The sequence below is a fragment of the Fusarium redolens genome (genome assembly GCF_020744475.1).
Source record: "Fusarium redolens strain MPI-CAGE-AT-0023 chromosome Unknown BKA55scaffold_29, whole genome shotgun sequence".
Lineage (NCBI taxonomy): Eukaryota > Fungi > Ascomycota > Sordariomycetes > Hypocreales > Nectriaceae > Fusarium > Fusarium redolens.
In genome coordinates, this window is record NW_025763692.1 from 245,809 (window position 1) to 264,080 (window position 18,272).

Here is an 18,272-nt window from a genome sequence, read left to right on the forward strand (position 1 = left end):
GCAGCAGACTCGCACACTCTCATCATAAACTTTCTACAGAATTAAGAATGCAAAAATGTGTTATTACCCTGATGAGAGCTGTATCCCAAAAGAGTTATGTTCCGACCATAGCACTTCCTGAACTTTCATGAACATTTCACAGGGCTCCATTGCGGCATTTGAGCCATATTCCCTCCCGCTTACCCCCAAGCCTTCAAGCAGATCATATTTCCATTTTCGATCTTATCTCCTACCATTTAATCACTTATCCCAATAAACCTAATCCTACCAAAGTTCCTCTTACTGTGCTGTGTTATGCTGACTGCTTTGCTTATGGTGCCTCTTTGCGCCGCATGGGACAATCCTGCAGATAGCACCGATCCTGATCCTGATCCTGATCCTGTCAGCCCCCCTCAGCGTCACACCCAAAATGCCCGACCTAAAACACCCATTACCTAAGCAAAACATGCTTCGATACAGCATCATATAGTTAAACAAGATCTCAAGCAATGTAATTTTCGTAAACGCAATCATTATACCCGAAATACCCTTTTCTCAACTCTCTTTGGACTACCGCAGCATAACATGGCTCAGAACGACGCTCTGCAGGATATCCTGCACCTTGAACTCGCCAATGCGCTGCACATCAGCACTGAGGAATTGAGCCTCGACCAATCATTCCTCGTCCAAGGTGGAGATTCCCTCTCAGCCGTTCAGTTCCTGAGTAAATGTCGTCTGCGCGGTATTCACATCGACATCGTGGATACAGTGCAGTGTAAGACACTTGCTGAACTTGTTGAACGCATCATCTCCAAGCATGAGAGCAACCCACATAATCTCATCCTCAACGACCGCATCGGGAACAGCGATACAAGCACTTCTTCATCGAGCTCTGACGATGCTGCTTCTGCTTCGGGTTCTGATAGCACTGATACTATTCCCGATGCGAGATTGAAGCATTTGGCTCAAGATCCTGCGAGACAGATTGAGAGTATCGGTCCCTGCTCGTCAATGCAGAATCGAATTCTTATCAGTCAGGCTGTGAACCCAGCTGCGTATCAATGTCGCTTTATTCTCAGGATCAAATCGAGTGTACCAGACTCTTTGACCGCTTCACATATTGCGAATGCTTGGCCCCGCATTGTTGCTCGTCACTCAAGTCTTCGAACGACGTTTCTGGAGAGTGAGACTCGTCAGTCAACGTTTGACCAAGTTGTCTGGACAGAAGTCCACCCCAAAGTCACCATCCTCCAAGACGAAACCCAAGTCAAGGCCGATGGCATGCTTAACACATTTGAAAGCGGAAGTGTACCTCACCACATGTACATCTACGCCGCCTCCCCTTCAGAACTCATCTTGAGACTTGAAGTCTCCCACGCCGTCATCGACGGTCGATCCGCAGATGTTCTTCTCTACGACCTCTGCGCAGCATACGAGAACCAACTCCCTGACACAAAAGCCATGCCTTACACAGACTTTGTGCGCATGGAGGAGGAGAGTTTTCAAGATGTTGAGCGCATTGCAGATTATTGGCAGAATTACCTACGTGATGCTGAAGAGACGTATCTCGCAGGCGTGGGCAACAAGCCAAGGGCTGGTCTTCACACTCTCCAAGACCGGGTTGACATTCCTGCTGACGAAGCTCGTCGCTTCTGTGACGCTTACGGTGTTACGCTCGTGAGTGTTTGTCAAGTTGCTTGGAGCATTGTTCTTCGTCTCTTCGCCATGAAAGACGACGTCACCTTTTCCTACGTCAATTCTGGTAGACAGACTGATCTGCCTGGTATTGATGGAGCAATCGGTCTCTTCATCAGCAGTTTGCTACTGCGGGTGAAGTTTAAAGACGACCCTACGGTCTTGGACATGCTCAAGACAGTGACAGACGATGTCTTCAGAGGAATGGCACACGACAAGGTTCCTCTTATGGCGAAGGGAGCTAAGCTTCCTACGAGCCACAAATGGGGTAACTCGATTCTTTCCTTCCGAAAGGAGTGGAAGCCGAAATCTACCGGACACAAGGAGCTTGAGATGAGCTTTTTGCGAGGCGTTAGCCCTACAGATGTAAGTACCTACCTTACACCTTATTCAGAAATAACATACTAACGTACGACAGTATGATCACTCTATCAATGTCGAGATTGGCGAAGGCGGCATCGCCGTTGACTACGACATCTGGACATCAACAACCAACCAAGCAGACGCCGCCAAGATGCTAACCTGCTTCCTCGAAGCAATCCGCTTCATAATGGCCAACCCATCAGCAAAAGTCAATTCCTTCGACGGTATCTCCTCCAAAAACGCCCAACATCTGCGCGACGTCAATGGAGAAGGCCGACAACCCGTCGCCTCATGCATACACACGCTGGTTCAAGAGGTGACAGACCTTCAGCCCGATGCCATGGCAGTGCATGCATGGGACGGAACCATGACGTATCGAGAACTCGATGCTGCGGCTAGTAGTCTTGCAGAACACCTGATGAAGCTGCAGATTGGACCGGAGGTTATGGTGGGCATTTGTATGGACAAGTCGCGGTGGGCGGCTGTTTCTATGCTTGCTGTTCTAAAGTCTGGCGGAATCGTTCTCCCCCTCGGAGCAGACCAGCCACTCTCTCGCCTCCAAACAATCCTCTCCGACACCAAAGCGCCCATCATCCTCGTCGACAACGCTCAACTCGAGCGCCTCAAGGATCTCGGCCCTCAACAACTCATCCAAGTCAACGAAGCCCTCTTCCAAGCCCTACCCTCCGCCTCTCGTTCCGCTTGTACAACTGTTTCTACAGACAACGCAGCTTGGGTCGTCTACACGTCGGGTAGCACGGGTGCTCCAAAAGGCGTGGTTCTCCAACACTCCGCCCTCTGCACCAGCATTACATCCCACGGAACTGCATTTGGCGTCAGGGGCGCGCGCGTTTTGCAATTCGCTTCTCATACGTTTGACGTGACGATCCAAGAGATCTTTACGACGTTGTGTATGGGAGGCTGCGTCTGCGTGCCCTCAGAAGATGATCGCGTTAACCATCTCCAATCCTTTATTTCCTCCGCCAAAGTGGACTTCCTCTCGCTAACTTCCACTGTCGCCGGCCTTCTGGATCCATCTCAACTTCCGTTAATCAAGACTGTAATCCTCATGGGCGAGCCCGTCAAACCCGCCGTTCTCGATCTCTGGAAAGACCAAGCCTCTGTTCTTGAATCCTACGCCCCATCTGAGTGCAGTATCTACGCTACTGTATCCCCCCAGCCTATGAAGCACATCTCTCAGGTCTCTGTTCTCGGCGTCCCGCTGGCGAGTTGTTTTTGGGTCGTTGACCCCAAGAATTACAATCGTCTTTGTCCGATTGGCGCGCCGGGAGAACTTCTCATCGAAGGGCCGCTTCTTGCGAGGGGGTATTTGAACGATGAGGCCAAGACGAACAAGTCGTTTATTGTTGATCCGGAGTTTGTGGCCAAGTATGATCTTGGAAGGAATCGTCGGATGTACAGGACTGGTGATTTGGTGAGACAGAATGATGATGGGTCTTATACGACGCTTGGGCGACAGGATACGCAGATCAAGATCCGTGGACAGAGGGTTGAGGTTGATGAGATTGAGTATCACATCACTCGCCATCCTTCTTGCATTCAGGCTGTTGTTCTGTACGTCCATGGTCAGCTTGTTGCTGCGTTCAGTCTTCCCAGCGATGGTGCTGCGTACAGCGGTGCAGCGTTGGATGGGGAGAATGCCGTTGACAAACCAGCTGCCATGCTTGTCGCTTCCGAAGTCCAGCTCTATCTGTCGCAGTACGTTCCAGATTACATGATTCCTCGACTCTGGATCCCCATGGCGAGCTTGCCCATAAATTCATCCGGCAAGGCTGATCGACGTCGCATTTCCGAATGGATCAAGAATCTCGACCTGTCATCTTATTCTGACCTGGAGCATCAAGTCGAAGATGGTCTTCAGGTGACTTCCACAGAGCGACAGCTCCGAGAGATCTGGAGCAGTGTTCTGAACAAGCCCATCAATCACATCAGCTACCGTCGCTCATTCCTCTCTCTCGGCGGCGACTCCATCACAGCGATGCAGGTCGTTTCAGCCTGTCGCAAACAAGGCTTGATCGTAACTGTGCGACAAATCCTTCAAAGCCCTGCCATTTCTGAACTTGCACTGCGCGTCAAAGAGGCGAGCGGCAACATTGGCGACGAGCAACTCCCCATTGAGATCCCCGATGAGCCTTTTGATCTTTCACCCGCGCAAAAGATGTTCTTCCAAGACATCGCTCCCTCAGGTCTCCGAGCCGATGGGCCCCATCGCTTCAATCAAAGCGTCTGCTTCCGCATTTCTCAAAACGTCGCGTCCAACACTGTTGCTCGAGCGATTGAAGCAATCGTCACCAAGCACGCTATGCTTCGCGCCCGCTTCCAGACTGATCAAGACAGTAGTCAAGGCTGGCAGCAGCGCGTGGAGAAGCAGATCATGGGATCTTATCGTTTCCAGACGCACAAGGTCAGCGATGATGCTGTGACAGAGGATATCATCCGTCATTCACAAGGTTCGTTGGATCTTGAGTATGGACCTGTTTTCGCTGTTGATGTCTTCGAGATGGAGGATGGTCAATTGATCAATTTGACTGCGCATCATCTTGTCATTGATCTCATGTCTTGGAGAATTCTTGCGGCCGATCTTGAGCATTTCCTGCGCTTTGAGACATTGCAGCCTTCGTTGTCGCTGCCTTTCCCTACTTGGTCCAAGGCGCTTATGAACCAAGTCAAGACTGTTGCTGCTGCAGAGGAGAGCGATGTTGACTCTTGGTCGTACTGGAGTCTTGAACCTGGTTCTTTTGTGCGCGAAGACCAGGTCGTTGAGACTCTGGCTATTGATCAAGACGTTAGCGCTCAATTGCTAGGCCCTGCCAATGAGTCGCTGCAAACTGGTGTCACAGACATTCTTCTCGCTGCTCTGCACCAGTCTTTCGCGGATGTCTTTACCGACCGATCAGCCCCGACAATCCACGTTGAAGGTCACGGACGAGATGCAGGCGGTGATGTCTCCGAGACCGTTGGCTGGTTTACCACCGTCACACCTCTCAAGGTCACAGACACAACCAGAACTGGCTTCATCTCCATTCTCCAACAAGTCAAAGACTTCCGCAAACTCAACGCCGATAACACTGCCCTTGAGTTCGCAGCCCAGTACAAGTCCTCTTCCACCGCCAGCAAATCTCCCCAGAACCTCATTGAGATCCTCTTCAACTACCACGGTCAATTCCAACAACTCGATCGCGCAGATGGTCTTCTCAGTATTCACAAGCTCCATTCTTCTGAAACTTCCATTGGCGACAAAGTACGACAACAAGCCGCCATCACAATCGAAGTATCCGTCGATGCGGGGCGTGTCAACATCAGTGTAGGTTTTAGTCGTCGTACCCCCAAGGGCGATGATGTTCGACAATGGTTACAGCGATATGGAGAGGTTATTACCTCTGCGGTAAGTGAACTAATGTCTACAGAACGAACCGCCACAGCGAGCGATTATCCACTCTCGCATTTAAACAACACCGACCTTGTTTCGTTGAAGAAGCACATTCTGGAACCGACTAACATTTCCTGGGATGCTGTTGAGGATATCCTGCCTTGTTCTTCTACACAGCAGGGTATTTTCATCAGTCAGCTCAAATCGCCGACAACATACCGACTGAGACAGACATGCCGCGTCCTACCAACAGACTCGCAGAGTGTTGATGTGAAGAGACTCGGCGATGCGTGGCGACAAGTCGTCAGCAATCACTCCATCATGCGCACCATCTTCACCATGGTTCCCTTCAACGATAGGTTCTACCAAGTTGTTCTCAAGTCCGTTGAGCCAGACATTCGCTTCATTACTTGCGCTACAGAGACAGAGGTTCAAGAGTGCATTGCCAGTCATGCGCTTATGGAGGATCATCTTGGTCGACCATCACATCGCTTCTTGGTCATCTCAACAGAAGATGGTCATGTCTACGGTCATTTCGAGATCAGCCATGCATTAGTTGACGCATCATCTGTTCAACTTCTCGTCAACACACTCCTCCAAGCCTACGAGGGATCGTCGGATATTTCCGGCTCTGACTATGGTACCTACATCTCTTTCCTAGAGCAAGGTTCTGAGGAAGATGATCTGCGCTACTGGGAGAAGCGTCTTGCCACCGTTGAACCCTGCCAACTCCAACTCGGCGAAGACCTGTCTTCCTCTGAAGTCGCCCAAGACCATTCCGTTTCCACCGCAATGCAAGACATGACCACCCTCCAGAAACTCTGCCAATCCAACGACATCACCCCAGCCAACGTCCTCCAACTGGCCTGGGCTCTCGTTCTCTCCTCCCGCACACAACTCGATGAGGTCTGCTTCGGCTATCTCTCCAGCGGCCGAGACATTCCTATCGACGGGGCAGAAACCCTCGTTGGACCGATGATCAATATGATCGTCTGTAATATTGCGCTTGACTATTCTCAAAGCTGCATTGATGCGATGAAGGATATACAGGATCGCTTCCTCGATAGCTTTGAGCACCAGCGCGTGTCTTTGGCTACTATTCAGCATTCTTTGTCAAGTTCACAGCAGTCTCTGTTCAATACGACTGTGTCTTACGTTCGAGCTCCGAACCTGAGTGGTGGTGCGCGCAATATTCAGTCTATTCGCTTGGAGAGGATTGCGGCTGATGAGTCGACCGAGTATGACTTCAATCTCAGTATGTTGGAGACTGAGAGCGGTATCGACATTACTTTGCAGTATCTCACCGGCGTCGTTTCAACAAAGACTGCTCAGCGTCTTCTCAATCACCTCAAGCATGTTGTACAGGTTCTTAGCACCAGCGACACGACCTCTCTACTCGGCCATCTAGATCTCGTCCCAGCTGAAGACAAGAAAGCCATCACCGCCATTAACCGCGAGGTCCCAAAGTCTCTAGACTCTTGTGTCCATCTCCTCGTCCAAGAAATGTCCAACCGCCAACCCAACGCTCTCGCCCTCCAAGCATGGGACGGATCGATGACCTACCACGAACTCGACCTAGCCGCTAGTACTTTAGCCAAGCACTTCATGACGAACCTCAACGTCGGGCCAGAAGTGATGGTCGGTATCTGCATGGATAAGTCCATCTGGGCGGCCATGTCAATGCTCGCAGTCCTCAAAGCCGGCGGTGTCGTTCTTCCCCTTGGAGTCCAACAGCCTCTTTCTCGACTTCAGACTATCTTGAACGATACAAAAGCTTCTGTTATCCTCGTTGACGGCAAGCAGAAAGCTCGTCTTGCAGGTGTTGACTCAGAGCTCATTGAAGTCAACCGACATTTCATGGATGGTCTCATCCCCGCTGAATTCGGGTTCTCAAACCCTGCCGTGCAGCCTGACAATGCAGCTTGGGTGGTTTACACTTCTGGAAGCACTGGTGTGCCTAAGGGTGTTGTGTTGCAGCACTATGCGTTGTGTACTAGCATGCGATCGCATGGTGCAGCGTTCAGCCTTGTTCCTTCTTCTCGGGTATTGCAGTTTGCGGCGTACACTTTTGACGTTACTATCCAAGAGACGTTTACGACTCTTTACTACGGAGGTTGTGTGTGCATTCCATCAGAGGAGGAACGTCTCAATGACCTGGAGGGATGCATCGTGTCTATGGATGTCAACTTCGTTTCGCTCACTTCAACAGTCGCTGGTCTTTTGTCGCCGTCTAAGATGCCCCTTGTCAAGACCCTCATTCTCATCGGCGAGCCTGTCAAACCTTCTGTCTTGGATCTTTGGATGCCACAGGCAGCGTGCTTGGATGCGTACGGACCTTCTGAGTGCAGTATCCAGAGCGCCATCTCCCCCGAACCAATGACAGACCGTCGTCAAGCTATGATCTTGGGTACACCATTAGAGTCTTGCCGCTTCTGGGTTGTGGACTATCGCGACTTCAACAAGATGTGCCCCGTTGGTGTACCAGGTGAACTCCTCATTGAAGGTCCTCATCTCGCACGCGAGTATCTCAATGACGCCACCAAGACTGCCAATTCCTTCATCACCGACCCTGCCTTCCTTGCCGACCTTGGTCTTGAGTCCAGTGGTCGCCGCATGTATCGCGCCGGTGACTTGGTGCGTCAAAACGACGATGGAACATACTCCAACCTGGGCAGACGCGATCAACAGATCAAGATTCGTGGCAAGCGAGTCGAAGTCGGTGAGATCGAGTATCACATCTCGCGACATTCATCTGGCATTCGCGGTTGTGTCGTCTTTACGACCAGTGGATCCAGCGATGGTCAACTCGTCACAGCTTTCAGCGTCCCTCACGATGACAAGGCTGCGCACGATGAGACAGCGTACAACGGCATCGCAGGTCGCGACGGGATCGACACAACAGCTGCTCTGCTCCTCGCCTCCGAGATTCAGATGTATCTCTCTCAGCATATTCCTGATTACATGATTCCTCGTCTTTGGATCCCAATGACTACCCTACCCATCAACTCCTCCGGCAAAGCTGATCGCCGAGCTGTCACGGAGTGGATCAACAGTCTCAGCCCAACAGAGCTTGCTTCCTATTCTGAGCTTGAACACGCCGCTGAAGAAGCGAATCTCAACGTCACACCCACGGAACAGAAGCTCCGCGAGATCTGGAGCTCTGTTCTCAACGTCCCGAATGTTAGCTACAGACGTTCTTTCATGTCTCTTGGTGGTGATTCCATCACCGCAATGCAAGTCGTCTCTGCGTGCCGTGAGATTGGTCTCGCCATCACCGTTCGCGACATTCTTCAGAGTCCAGCTATTTCCGACCTTGCAACACGCGTCAAGGCTAGTGATGGCGAAGTCTTCTCTGCTGAGATCCCAGACGGACCATTTGAACTATCGCCTGCTCAGAAGATGTTCTTTGAAGATATTGCGCCGGCTGGATTGAAGTCAGAAGGATCTTGCCGGTTCAATCAGAGCGTTTGCTTCCGTCTTCAATCAGAGGGAAGCATCAGCGAGGAGTCTGTCGCTAAGGCTATTGATGCTGTTGTGACAAAGCACGCCATGCTCCGCTCTCGTTTCATCTCTCAAGACCAAGGGTACCAGCAGCGAATTGAGAAGCACGTCCCCGGATCATACAGGCTCAAGTCTCACAACGCCGTCGATGATACCGCCGTGCAAGCCATCATGCTTGAGTCACAGAGCACCCTCGACCTGGAACATGGCCCTGTCTTTGCGGCCGAGTTCACCCAGACCCCAGATCGCCAGCTTCTTTTCTTGACTGCACACCATCTTGCCATTGACCTGATGTCGTGGCGAATCATCGCCAAGGACTTGGAGCAGATTCTTCAAAGTGGTTCTATGGTCACTTCGCAGTCTCTTCCATTCCCGACGTGGAGCAATGCCTTGCTGCAGCAGACCCAATTAATTGAGTCCGTCACCGACGCTGAGAACACGGCATCGTGGTCTTACTGGGGTCTCCAGCCGGGCGAGTACATCACAGAAGACCAGATCTTTGAGAGTGTTCAATTGGACGAGCAGGTCACTTCCCAACTTCTCGGCCCAGCCAACGAGCCCCTACGCTCAGGGGTCGCAGACATCCTCCTCGCCGCCCTGTCAACCTCCTTCCGCCACTCTTTCACCGATCGCTCCGGTCCATCAATCTTCATCGAAGGCCACGGTCGCGACACTCAAGCTCTCGACGTTAGTTACGACCTCTCCGACACAGTGGGTTGGTTCACAACCGTCACGCCTCTCAACATCAGCCAAGACGACACCAACTTCATCTCCACTCTGCGACAAGTCAAGGATCTTCGCAAATTCAGCTCTGGCCGTGAAGTACTCGACTTTGCAGCCCATCGCTCAGGACCTATTGAAGTACTCTTCAATTACCACGGCCAATTCCAGCAACTTCAGCGCTCAGATGGTCTTCTCACTCTTGACAAGCTGCATCAGTCCGTTGGACAACTAAATGCTTCTGTTGGTGGTAAAGTCCGACAACATGCTGCTCTCAGCGTTGAAGTCTCAATTGATGATGTGGGAAAGACTCATCTCATGGTTGGCTATCCACGACAAAGTCCCAAGAGTCAAGCTATCCGCGGTTGGCTTAGGGAGTACGCGCAGGCTATTACGCAGGGTGTTCAAGAGTTGGTCGTTGCTGAGCCGATGTGTACTATCAGTGACTTCCCTCTCGCTCAATTAACCAACGACGATCTCAACACGCTGTACCAGTACTGTCTCATGCCAGGTTCCATCTCTTGGGCAAATGTTGAGAACGTTCTTCCTTGTTCACCAATTCAGCAGGGCATTCTTCTCAGTCAATTGAGAGCGCCTTCACGATACCGCTTGAAGCAGACCTGTCGCATTCTCCCTTCAGATCCATCATCACCAGTTGACATTTCACGACTTGCAAATGCCTGGCGTCAAGTCGTTGGACAGCACTCAATCATGCGAACCATCTTCACTGGCGCTTTGTCGCATCACGATCGCTTCTACCAAGTAGTTCTCAAGGCGCTTGACGTAGATATCCAGATCATTGAGCCATGTTCCAGCGACGAGGAAGTTCAGCGATTCATCAAGCACCACGCCCTCCTTCACGATCCCGTCGGCCACCCCTCGCACCGCTTCCTCATCATCCCTACCGTCGATGGTCATGTATTCGGCCACTTCGAGATCAGCCACGCGCTTGTCGACGCTTCTTCCGTCCAGCTTCTCGTGAACGACTTACTCCAGGCATACGAGTCACTATCCCCCACCAAGACATCAATCTCTCTGTCGCACAACTCCGATTACAGCAGCTACGTCTCCTTCCTCGAGCAACACCGTCACTCCGAACAAGAAGATCTCCAGTACTGGAAAGACCTTCTCGAGACTGCAGAGCCATGCCATCTCCAACTCGGCCAGCAACAACACGATACCTCAGAGATGGAAACAGGCCATGCTGTCACAGCTCACATCCCCGACATCTCTGTCCTTCGCGACATGTGTCGCAACTACAACGTCACCGCCGCAAACGTAGCTCAATTAGCTTGGGCGCTGGTGTTAGCTTCACGTGTGGAGTTGAACCAGATTTGCTTTGGATATCTTTCTAGCGGTCGCGACATTCCTATCGATGGTGTTGAGAGGCTCGTTGGGCCTATGATCAATATGATGATCTGCTATGTACAATTGGACTACAACGCCACGACTGTTGATGTCATCCGACAGATTCAAGATCGGTTCTTCAAAGGCTTTGATCATCAGCGTGCTTCTTTGGCGTCAATTCAGCATTCTCTTCAAGGAACGCAACAGCAGACGCTGTTCAACACTACCGTTTCATACACCCGCGCGCTAAACATGGACGGTGCGACAGAGAACAACTCCATCAAACTTGAACGCGCGTCAGCCGATGAATCAACAGAGTACGACTTCAACCTAAGCATTCTCGAAAACGACCAGACTCTCGATCTCGTTCTTCAATACATCCCCGGTGTCGCCAGCCACGAAGTCGCCCAGCGTCTCCTCAACCAGCTCAAGCATGTCATCCAAGTCCTCAGCCAACATACGACCTCCACCCTCGCCGGTCTCGACCTCGTACCAACGGAAGAGAAGCACGCTATCGTCGCTAAGAACAGAGACGTCCCGGCACCCGTTGCTTCAACCATCCACGCTTTATTCCACGAGGTTTACCTCCGTCGACCAGAGGAGATGGCTGTCTATGCATGGGACGGTGCCATGACTTTCCGAGACTTGGAAGCCGCCGCTGGCAATCTAGCTGGTTATCTCATGGATCTCGGTGTAGGTCCAGAGATCATGGTTGGTATATGTATGGATAAGTCAAGATGGGCCGTTGTCGCGATGTTGGCTGTGCTCAAGGCAGGTGGTGTTGTGTTGCCCATGGGCGTGCAGCAGCCGTTGCCTCGGGTGCAGACTATCATCACTGACACCAAGGCACCTATCATCCTTGTCGACGACAAACAGGTTGAGCGTCTTGCAGGCACTGGCCCTCGTCTGATCAAAGTCGACACTGCACTTCAAGACACCCTCAAGCCCAGCACAGCTGTCTGCTCTACCGTGAACACCGACAACGCCGCTTGGGTAGTCTACACGTCCGGAAGTACAGGAACACCCAAGGGAGTCGTTCTTCAGCATTCAGCTCTGTGCTCTAGTATCCGCTCACACGGCGACGCGTTCGGTGTACGAGATGGATCAAGGGTTCTTCAATTCGCGTCGCATACCTTCGATGTCACCATTCAAGAAGTCTTCACAACGCTCTGCCAAGGCGGATGTACCTGTATTCCCTCTGAAGACGAGCGCATCAATCACTTGCAGTCGTTCATCGCCAAAGCAGAAGTCAACTTCTTGTCTCTCACCTCGACAGTCGCAGGCCTGTTAGACCCCGCGCAGCTCCCTCTCGTCAAAACAGTCATCCTCATGGGAGAGCCCGTCAAGCCAGCAGTCATGGACTTATGGAAAGATCAAGCCATCGTGTTGGAGTCATACGCGCCCTCAGAATGCAGTATCTACGCCACAGTTTCCCCGCGACCCATGAAGCACATCAGCCAAGTTCCCGTGCTGGGTATCCCACTAGCCAGCTGCTTCTGGGTCGTCGATCCAAAGGACTTCAACCGTCTTGTACCCATTGGAGCACCCGGCGAGTTACTCATCGAGGGGCCACTCTTAGCACGAGGCTATCTCGGCGACGAGGTCAAGACAGCTAAATCCTTCCTTATTGACCCTGACTTTACCAAGCATCATGGTCTTCAGCCTGGAAGAAGGATGTATAGAACAGGCGATCTCGTCCGACAAAACAGCGATGGTTCGTATACCACGCTAGGCCGAAGAGACACACAGATCAAGATCCGTGGTCAACGTGTTGAATTTGGTGAGATTGAATACTGGGTCGTGCGCTCAGCACCTGAGATCTCACAAGCTGCTGTTATGTTGCTCGATGGCCCTGTCGGTCAATCTTCAGTGCTGGCTGTAGCGCTGGAGATTGCTGATGGTGGGGAGAATAGCGCTGTGGATAATAACTTGCAGGGCTTGTCGCAGGCTGATTTACTGGAGCCTACCATCGCCATGCGAGAGTCATTTGAGGAGGTTCGAGGACATCTCATTTCTGTTCTTCCACGATACATGGTTCCGGAGATCTTCATTCCCATGTCGCGCTTACCTCTAAATTCCTCAGGCAAGTTGGATCGCCGAGCGATTGACTTGTTCTTGAAGGGTATGAAGCCAGAAGAGCTGGATGTATACCGTCCCAACGCAGCAGCCAAGGCAGACGTATCTACCGAGACCGAACGACAACTCCAACAGCTCTGGGCCAGCGTTCTCGGAAGACCTGTCAATACTGTCGGAGCCAAAGACAGCTTCTTCCATCTCGGCGGCGACTCAATCACCGCGATGCGCCTCGTTGAAGCATCCCGCAGCACAAACATGCTCCTCCGCGTAGCCGATGTCTTTGAACATCCTCGCCTCTCTGAACTCGCAACCGTTCTGGACTCCCGAATGGCCGATGGAAACGGCCAATCATCGCTAGAGTCAACCCCGGCGCCATTTTCTCTCTGGCCCGAACACGGTGCCGGGAAAGAAGTGGGTCTTCGTGCCGAGATTGCGGAGCGATGCGGTGTCATGGCGGAGCAGATTGAGGATGTCTATCCTTGCACACCACTTCAAGAGGGATTGCTTCTTACGACTGTTCGTCAACCTACCGCTTATATCAGTCGAAGAATCTTCTCTTTGAGTGATGAGATCAACGTGTCGCGACTCCAGGCTGCTTGGCAGAAGATGGCCGAAGCGGCACCTGTTTTGCGAACCCGTATCCTGTTGGGTCTTACCTCTGGTTCAGTGCAAGTTGTTGTGAATGAACCACTTGAATGGCACACTGCGTCTTCACTTGAAGAGTACATCGACCACGATAGTTCATTGAGCATGACAGAAGGCAAACCTCTCATGCGCTTCGGTCTCATCGAGTCCAACAACGGCGAGCGTCTCCTCGCCTGGACCGCCCATCACAGCGTTTACGACGGCTGGAGCTTAACCATGATGTACCGCCAAGTGTCCAGCATGTACTGGCACGAAGCAACACCAGTATCAGCACCATACACGCCTTTCATCGCCTATCTCGGCCAAGCCGACACTACCACAGCAGCGACGTACTGGCGTGAGCAGCTTCAGGGTAACCCAACTGCATTCCCTGCTCTACCTTCTGTGCGATACCAGCCTCAGCCGCGACAGAAACTTGTGCATAGTCTTGACTTTGTTCGACAAGGAAAGTCCGAGGTTTCGCTGTCGAATTTGCTTCGTGCGGCTTGGGCGCTTATGGTTGCGCAGTATTCTGGTAGCAATGATGTTGTTTTTGCGGTGACGCTTTCTGGGCGGAATGCGCCTGTGCATGGCATCACTGATATGCTGGCGCCTACTATCACCACTGTTCCTGTGAGGGTTTGCGTCAGTTCATCTACCACCGCTCGCGCGTTTCTTCAAGAGGTTCAGCAGCAGGCAACAGACATGATACCATTCGAACATACTGGTCTCCAGCGCATTGCAGAACTTGTACCCGATGCTGCCGCAGCTCTTGATATGCAGCATCTCTTTGTTGTTCAACCTGCTGCCGATAGCGAAGAGGCATCGGTTGAGTTCCCTGGTCTTGTTCAACGACATGACATGTCAGAGCAATTCGATGACTATGCACTTACAGTGGAGTGCAGCATCGGTTCAAAGGGCATCTCAATTGAAGCTCGATTCGACGATGCAGTCGTTTCAACAGCCCAGATGCAGCGCATGTTGCAGTCTTTCGCTCATATCGCCAGTCAATTGGAGCAAGCTGAGAATGCCACTGAAACCACCAAAATTTCCGACATGGACACACTGAGTCCCCAAGACCTGGATCACGTCCTGTCCGTCAACAGTGGTCCCATCGCTAGCGTCGAGCGCTGCGTACACGACCTCATCCTCGACATGGTATCCCACCAACCCGATGCAACAGCCATAAGCGCATGGGATGGCACACTCACCTACAAACAGCTAAAGCAACTCTCCGGCAAACTCTCCGACCATCTCGTCAGTCTCGGCGTCCGTCACGGCACCAGTGTGGGCGTCTGCATGAACAAGTCTCAATGGGCTGCCATTTCCATGCTGGCCATCTTGCGCGCCGGCGGTGTTGTTGTTCCTCTGGGTGTACAACTTCCTCTTGGACGTATCAAGCTCATTGTTGATGATGCCAAGGTCGGTGTTGTGCTGGCTGATCAGAAGCAGACTGAGCGATTGGCTGGTTTGAACTTGGACTTGTTTACTGTTGATGAGTCGCTGCGTAAGCGGGTGATTGTTAGTGACGTGGGTATACCGGATCGATGGTACACTCGCGTTACTGAGATCAATGTCAATCAACCAGCTTGGATTGTGTACACTTCAGGCAGTACCGGTACACCAAAGGGCGTGGTCCTTACTCATACCGGTATCTCGTCTAGTCTGGACAGTCAGAAGAAGGTCTTTGGTCTGAGCACAACCTCTCGGGTGCTTCAATTTGCCGCGCATACCTTCGATGCTGCGATCCAGGAGATCTTCACCACGCTGTCCGCTGGAGGATGTGTCTGCGTGCCCTCCGAGGAGGAGAGGATGAGCGACCTGCAGCATTTCATCATCGACAGAGCAGTCAACTTCCTGTCTATCACACCTACGGTCGCTGAGCTTCTCAAGCCATCTCAGCTGCCCAACATCAACACGGTGGTCTTGCTCGGTGAACCCGTCAAGCCGTCAGTTCTTGACCTATGGATGGATCACCACGCGGATATCCTCGGCGGTTACGGCCCGACCGAATGTTCTATCTACGCCATTGTGTCAGCGACTCCATTCAGCGACAGGAAGCAAGCCAACGTCCTCGGCACTCCTCTACCCAGCTGTCGCCTGTGGCTTGTTGATCCAGATGACTACAACAAACTCTGCCCAATTGGCGCCCCGGGCGAGTTGCTTATTGAAGGTCCCCAGGTGTCGCAGGGCTACTTGAACGACGTGGCCAAAACAGATGGCGCATTCATCACAGACCCCGGCTTTACAGCACGTTACGGCTTGGGCAGCGGACATCGCATGTACCGTACAGGCGACTTGGTTCGACAGAATGACGATGGAACGTACACCAACCTGGGTCGTCGGGATACACAGGTCAAGATTCGTGGTCAGCGAATTGAATTGGGAGAGATTGAGTACTCAGTGGTACAGTCATCCGAAGATATCAGATCAGCGGCGGCTGTCTTCGTCAAGCGGGAGGATAGGTCTACAATTGCAGTAGCGGTGGAAGTCGGAGACGAAGGAGATGGTGTATTGGCTCCTTCGGAAACGCTACAGAAGGCGTCGGAACAAATTCGCATCAAGCTCGCTGAGGTGCTACCTCAGTACATGATTCCCGATTTCTTTATTCCCATGGGTAAGTTGCCGGTGAACTCATCAGGCAAGCTTGACCGTCGGGCGATTGGTGCAGTGTTGGAGGATATGGATGACAACAAATTGGAGGATTATCGTCTTACGACAGGCGCTCAATTGGTCCCTGTCGCAACAGACATGGAGAAGAAGCTCCAGGAGCTCTGGAGTCAAGTGCTCAGAAGACCTGCGCCGTCAATCGGCGCAAGCGACAACTTCTTCCATCTCAACGGTGACTCGCTTGCTGCTATTCAGCTCGTCGCGGCTGCAAGAGCAGTTGAACTTAAAATGACTGTAGCTCAGATCTTCCAGAGCCCTGTCTTGAGAGACCTTGCAAACAATCTCGAACAAGCTACACACTCGCATGAGACAACAAGCCATCATGTTGAAGGAGTCGACAAAGCAACACAAGAGACCATCAAAGCTACGCTACCCAGCACCTTCAACGTCGAAAAGATCCTCGAAACAACCGAATTTCAGTCCCTCGTACTTCACCAACACACACAAGGTCGATGGCTCATGCACGCGACAATCACATACAACCAAAAAGTCGACAAGGAACGCGTCCACACAGCACTCCAAACCACAGTCGACAAGAACGAAATTCTCCGAACAGTCTTCGCCCACCACGCTGGTAAATCCTACCAAGCCATCCTCAACAACTTCATCGTTTCCTTCCAAGAACACATCGCTTCCACCGACCTGTCCGACTTCTGCAAATCGCTCGTAGAAGAAGACCAGAAGAACCATCTTGAACTTCACGAGCCTCCGTTCAAGGCGTGGTTCGTGCAGGGCGAGCACAAGGACAGTCTTGTGATTAGACTCTCCCACGCGCAGTACGATGGCATGTCGCTGCCGATTTTCTTCCAGCAGCTTCAGGCGTGGGGTGAACCGGATGTTGAGGTTCATGAGGCGCCGCGACAGATGTCGTATTACATTGACTCACTGAGGGCGATTGATACTCAGCCCGCGATGAAGTTCTGGGGTGATTTGTTGAAGGGTTCGAGTATGACGAGTCTACCGGGAGCTTCGCAGACGAGAAATGCTCTGACAGGCTCTTATATCGTCAAGACAGCGCCATCTCCCAAGGTTGAAGGATCAGGCCTCACGGTGTCATCTTGTCTCAAAGCTGCCTGGGCAATGGTCCTCGCCAAAGCAACTGGAACATCCAACGTTGTCTTCGCACACCTTGTTTCCGGTCGCTCCCTACCAATCGACGATATCGAAAAGGTCAACGGCCCATGCGTCAACCTCATCCCCATCCGCGTCAACACGGCTCAATCCCCAGCTACCATTCTTCAACAAGTCCACCAACAGCACATCTCAGCGTTGCCACACGAACATCTCGGCTGGGAGACCATCTTCCGCCAGTGCACAAACTGGCCTTCTTCCACAAACGTGCCTCGATTCTCGTCTATTCTTCAGTACCAAAACCTGCCGGAGGCACAAAAGAGCTTTGGCATGCATGGCGCTGAGTGTAGTGTTGACTATACTGTTGTACCGCCTAACGTAACGGATGTTTGGGTTACGGTTGAGCCAAAGGGTAGTGAGATGAGTATTGTGGCGGGATACTCGGAGGAGGTTATTGGTTCAGAGGTGGTCGAGGGTTTGTTGGAGGACCTTTGTGAAGTTTTGAAGGGGATTGAGGCTTGAGATTGACAACGAAAGAATTTCCTATTGTTAGTGTTTGTGGAGTATTGTTTGTTGGAGTTTGGAGTTGGCTTTGGTGCTGTTTCTTGTATTTACAGAGTAAATTGGCTGGACTTTCATAGAAAATTTCTTTCTTTATCCTCTCTTTACCTACTTGACAACGCTTTAAACTGCTGCTATGTTGTACTGAAGGGCCCCTCGCCTCTTCGCCTCGTATTGGGACAACTGGTTTATTATATACAGAAGATGGATCATGCTGAGCCCACTGTAATCCTAGGTGCAACCATCCACTACGGACAATGGCAAGGACTTAATG

General features: G+C 51.8%; 1 protein-coding gene across 1 annotated transcript; it reads left to right on the plus strand.

Moving 5' to 3' along the window:
* Positions 1 to 564: 564 nt before the first annotated feature.
* BKA55DRAFT_697634 (uncharacterized protein) lies at positions 565 to 17,959 on the plus strand (the record flags this gene model as incomplete). The annotated part of the gene is made up of 3 exons (XM_046200412.1): positions 565 to 2,040; positions 2,093 to 10,953; positions 11,005 to 17,959. 3 exons carry the CDS (start codon positions 565 to 567, stop codon positions 17,957 to 17,959), a joined length of 17,292 nt encoding a protein of 5,763 aa, XP_046041911.1.
* Positions 17,960 to 18,272: the final 313 nt, after the last annotated feature.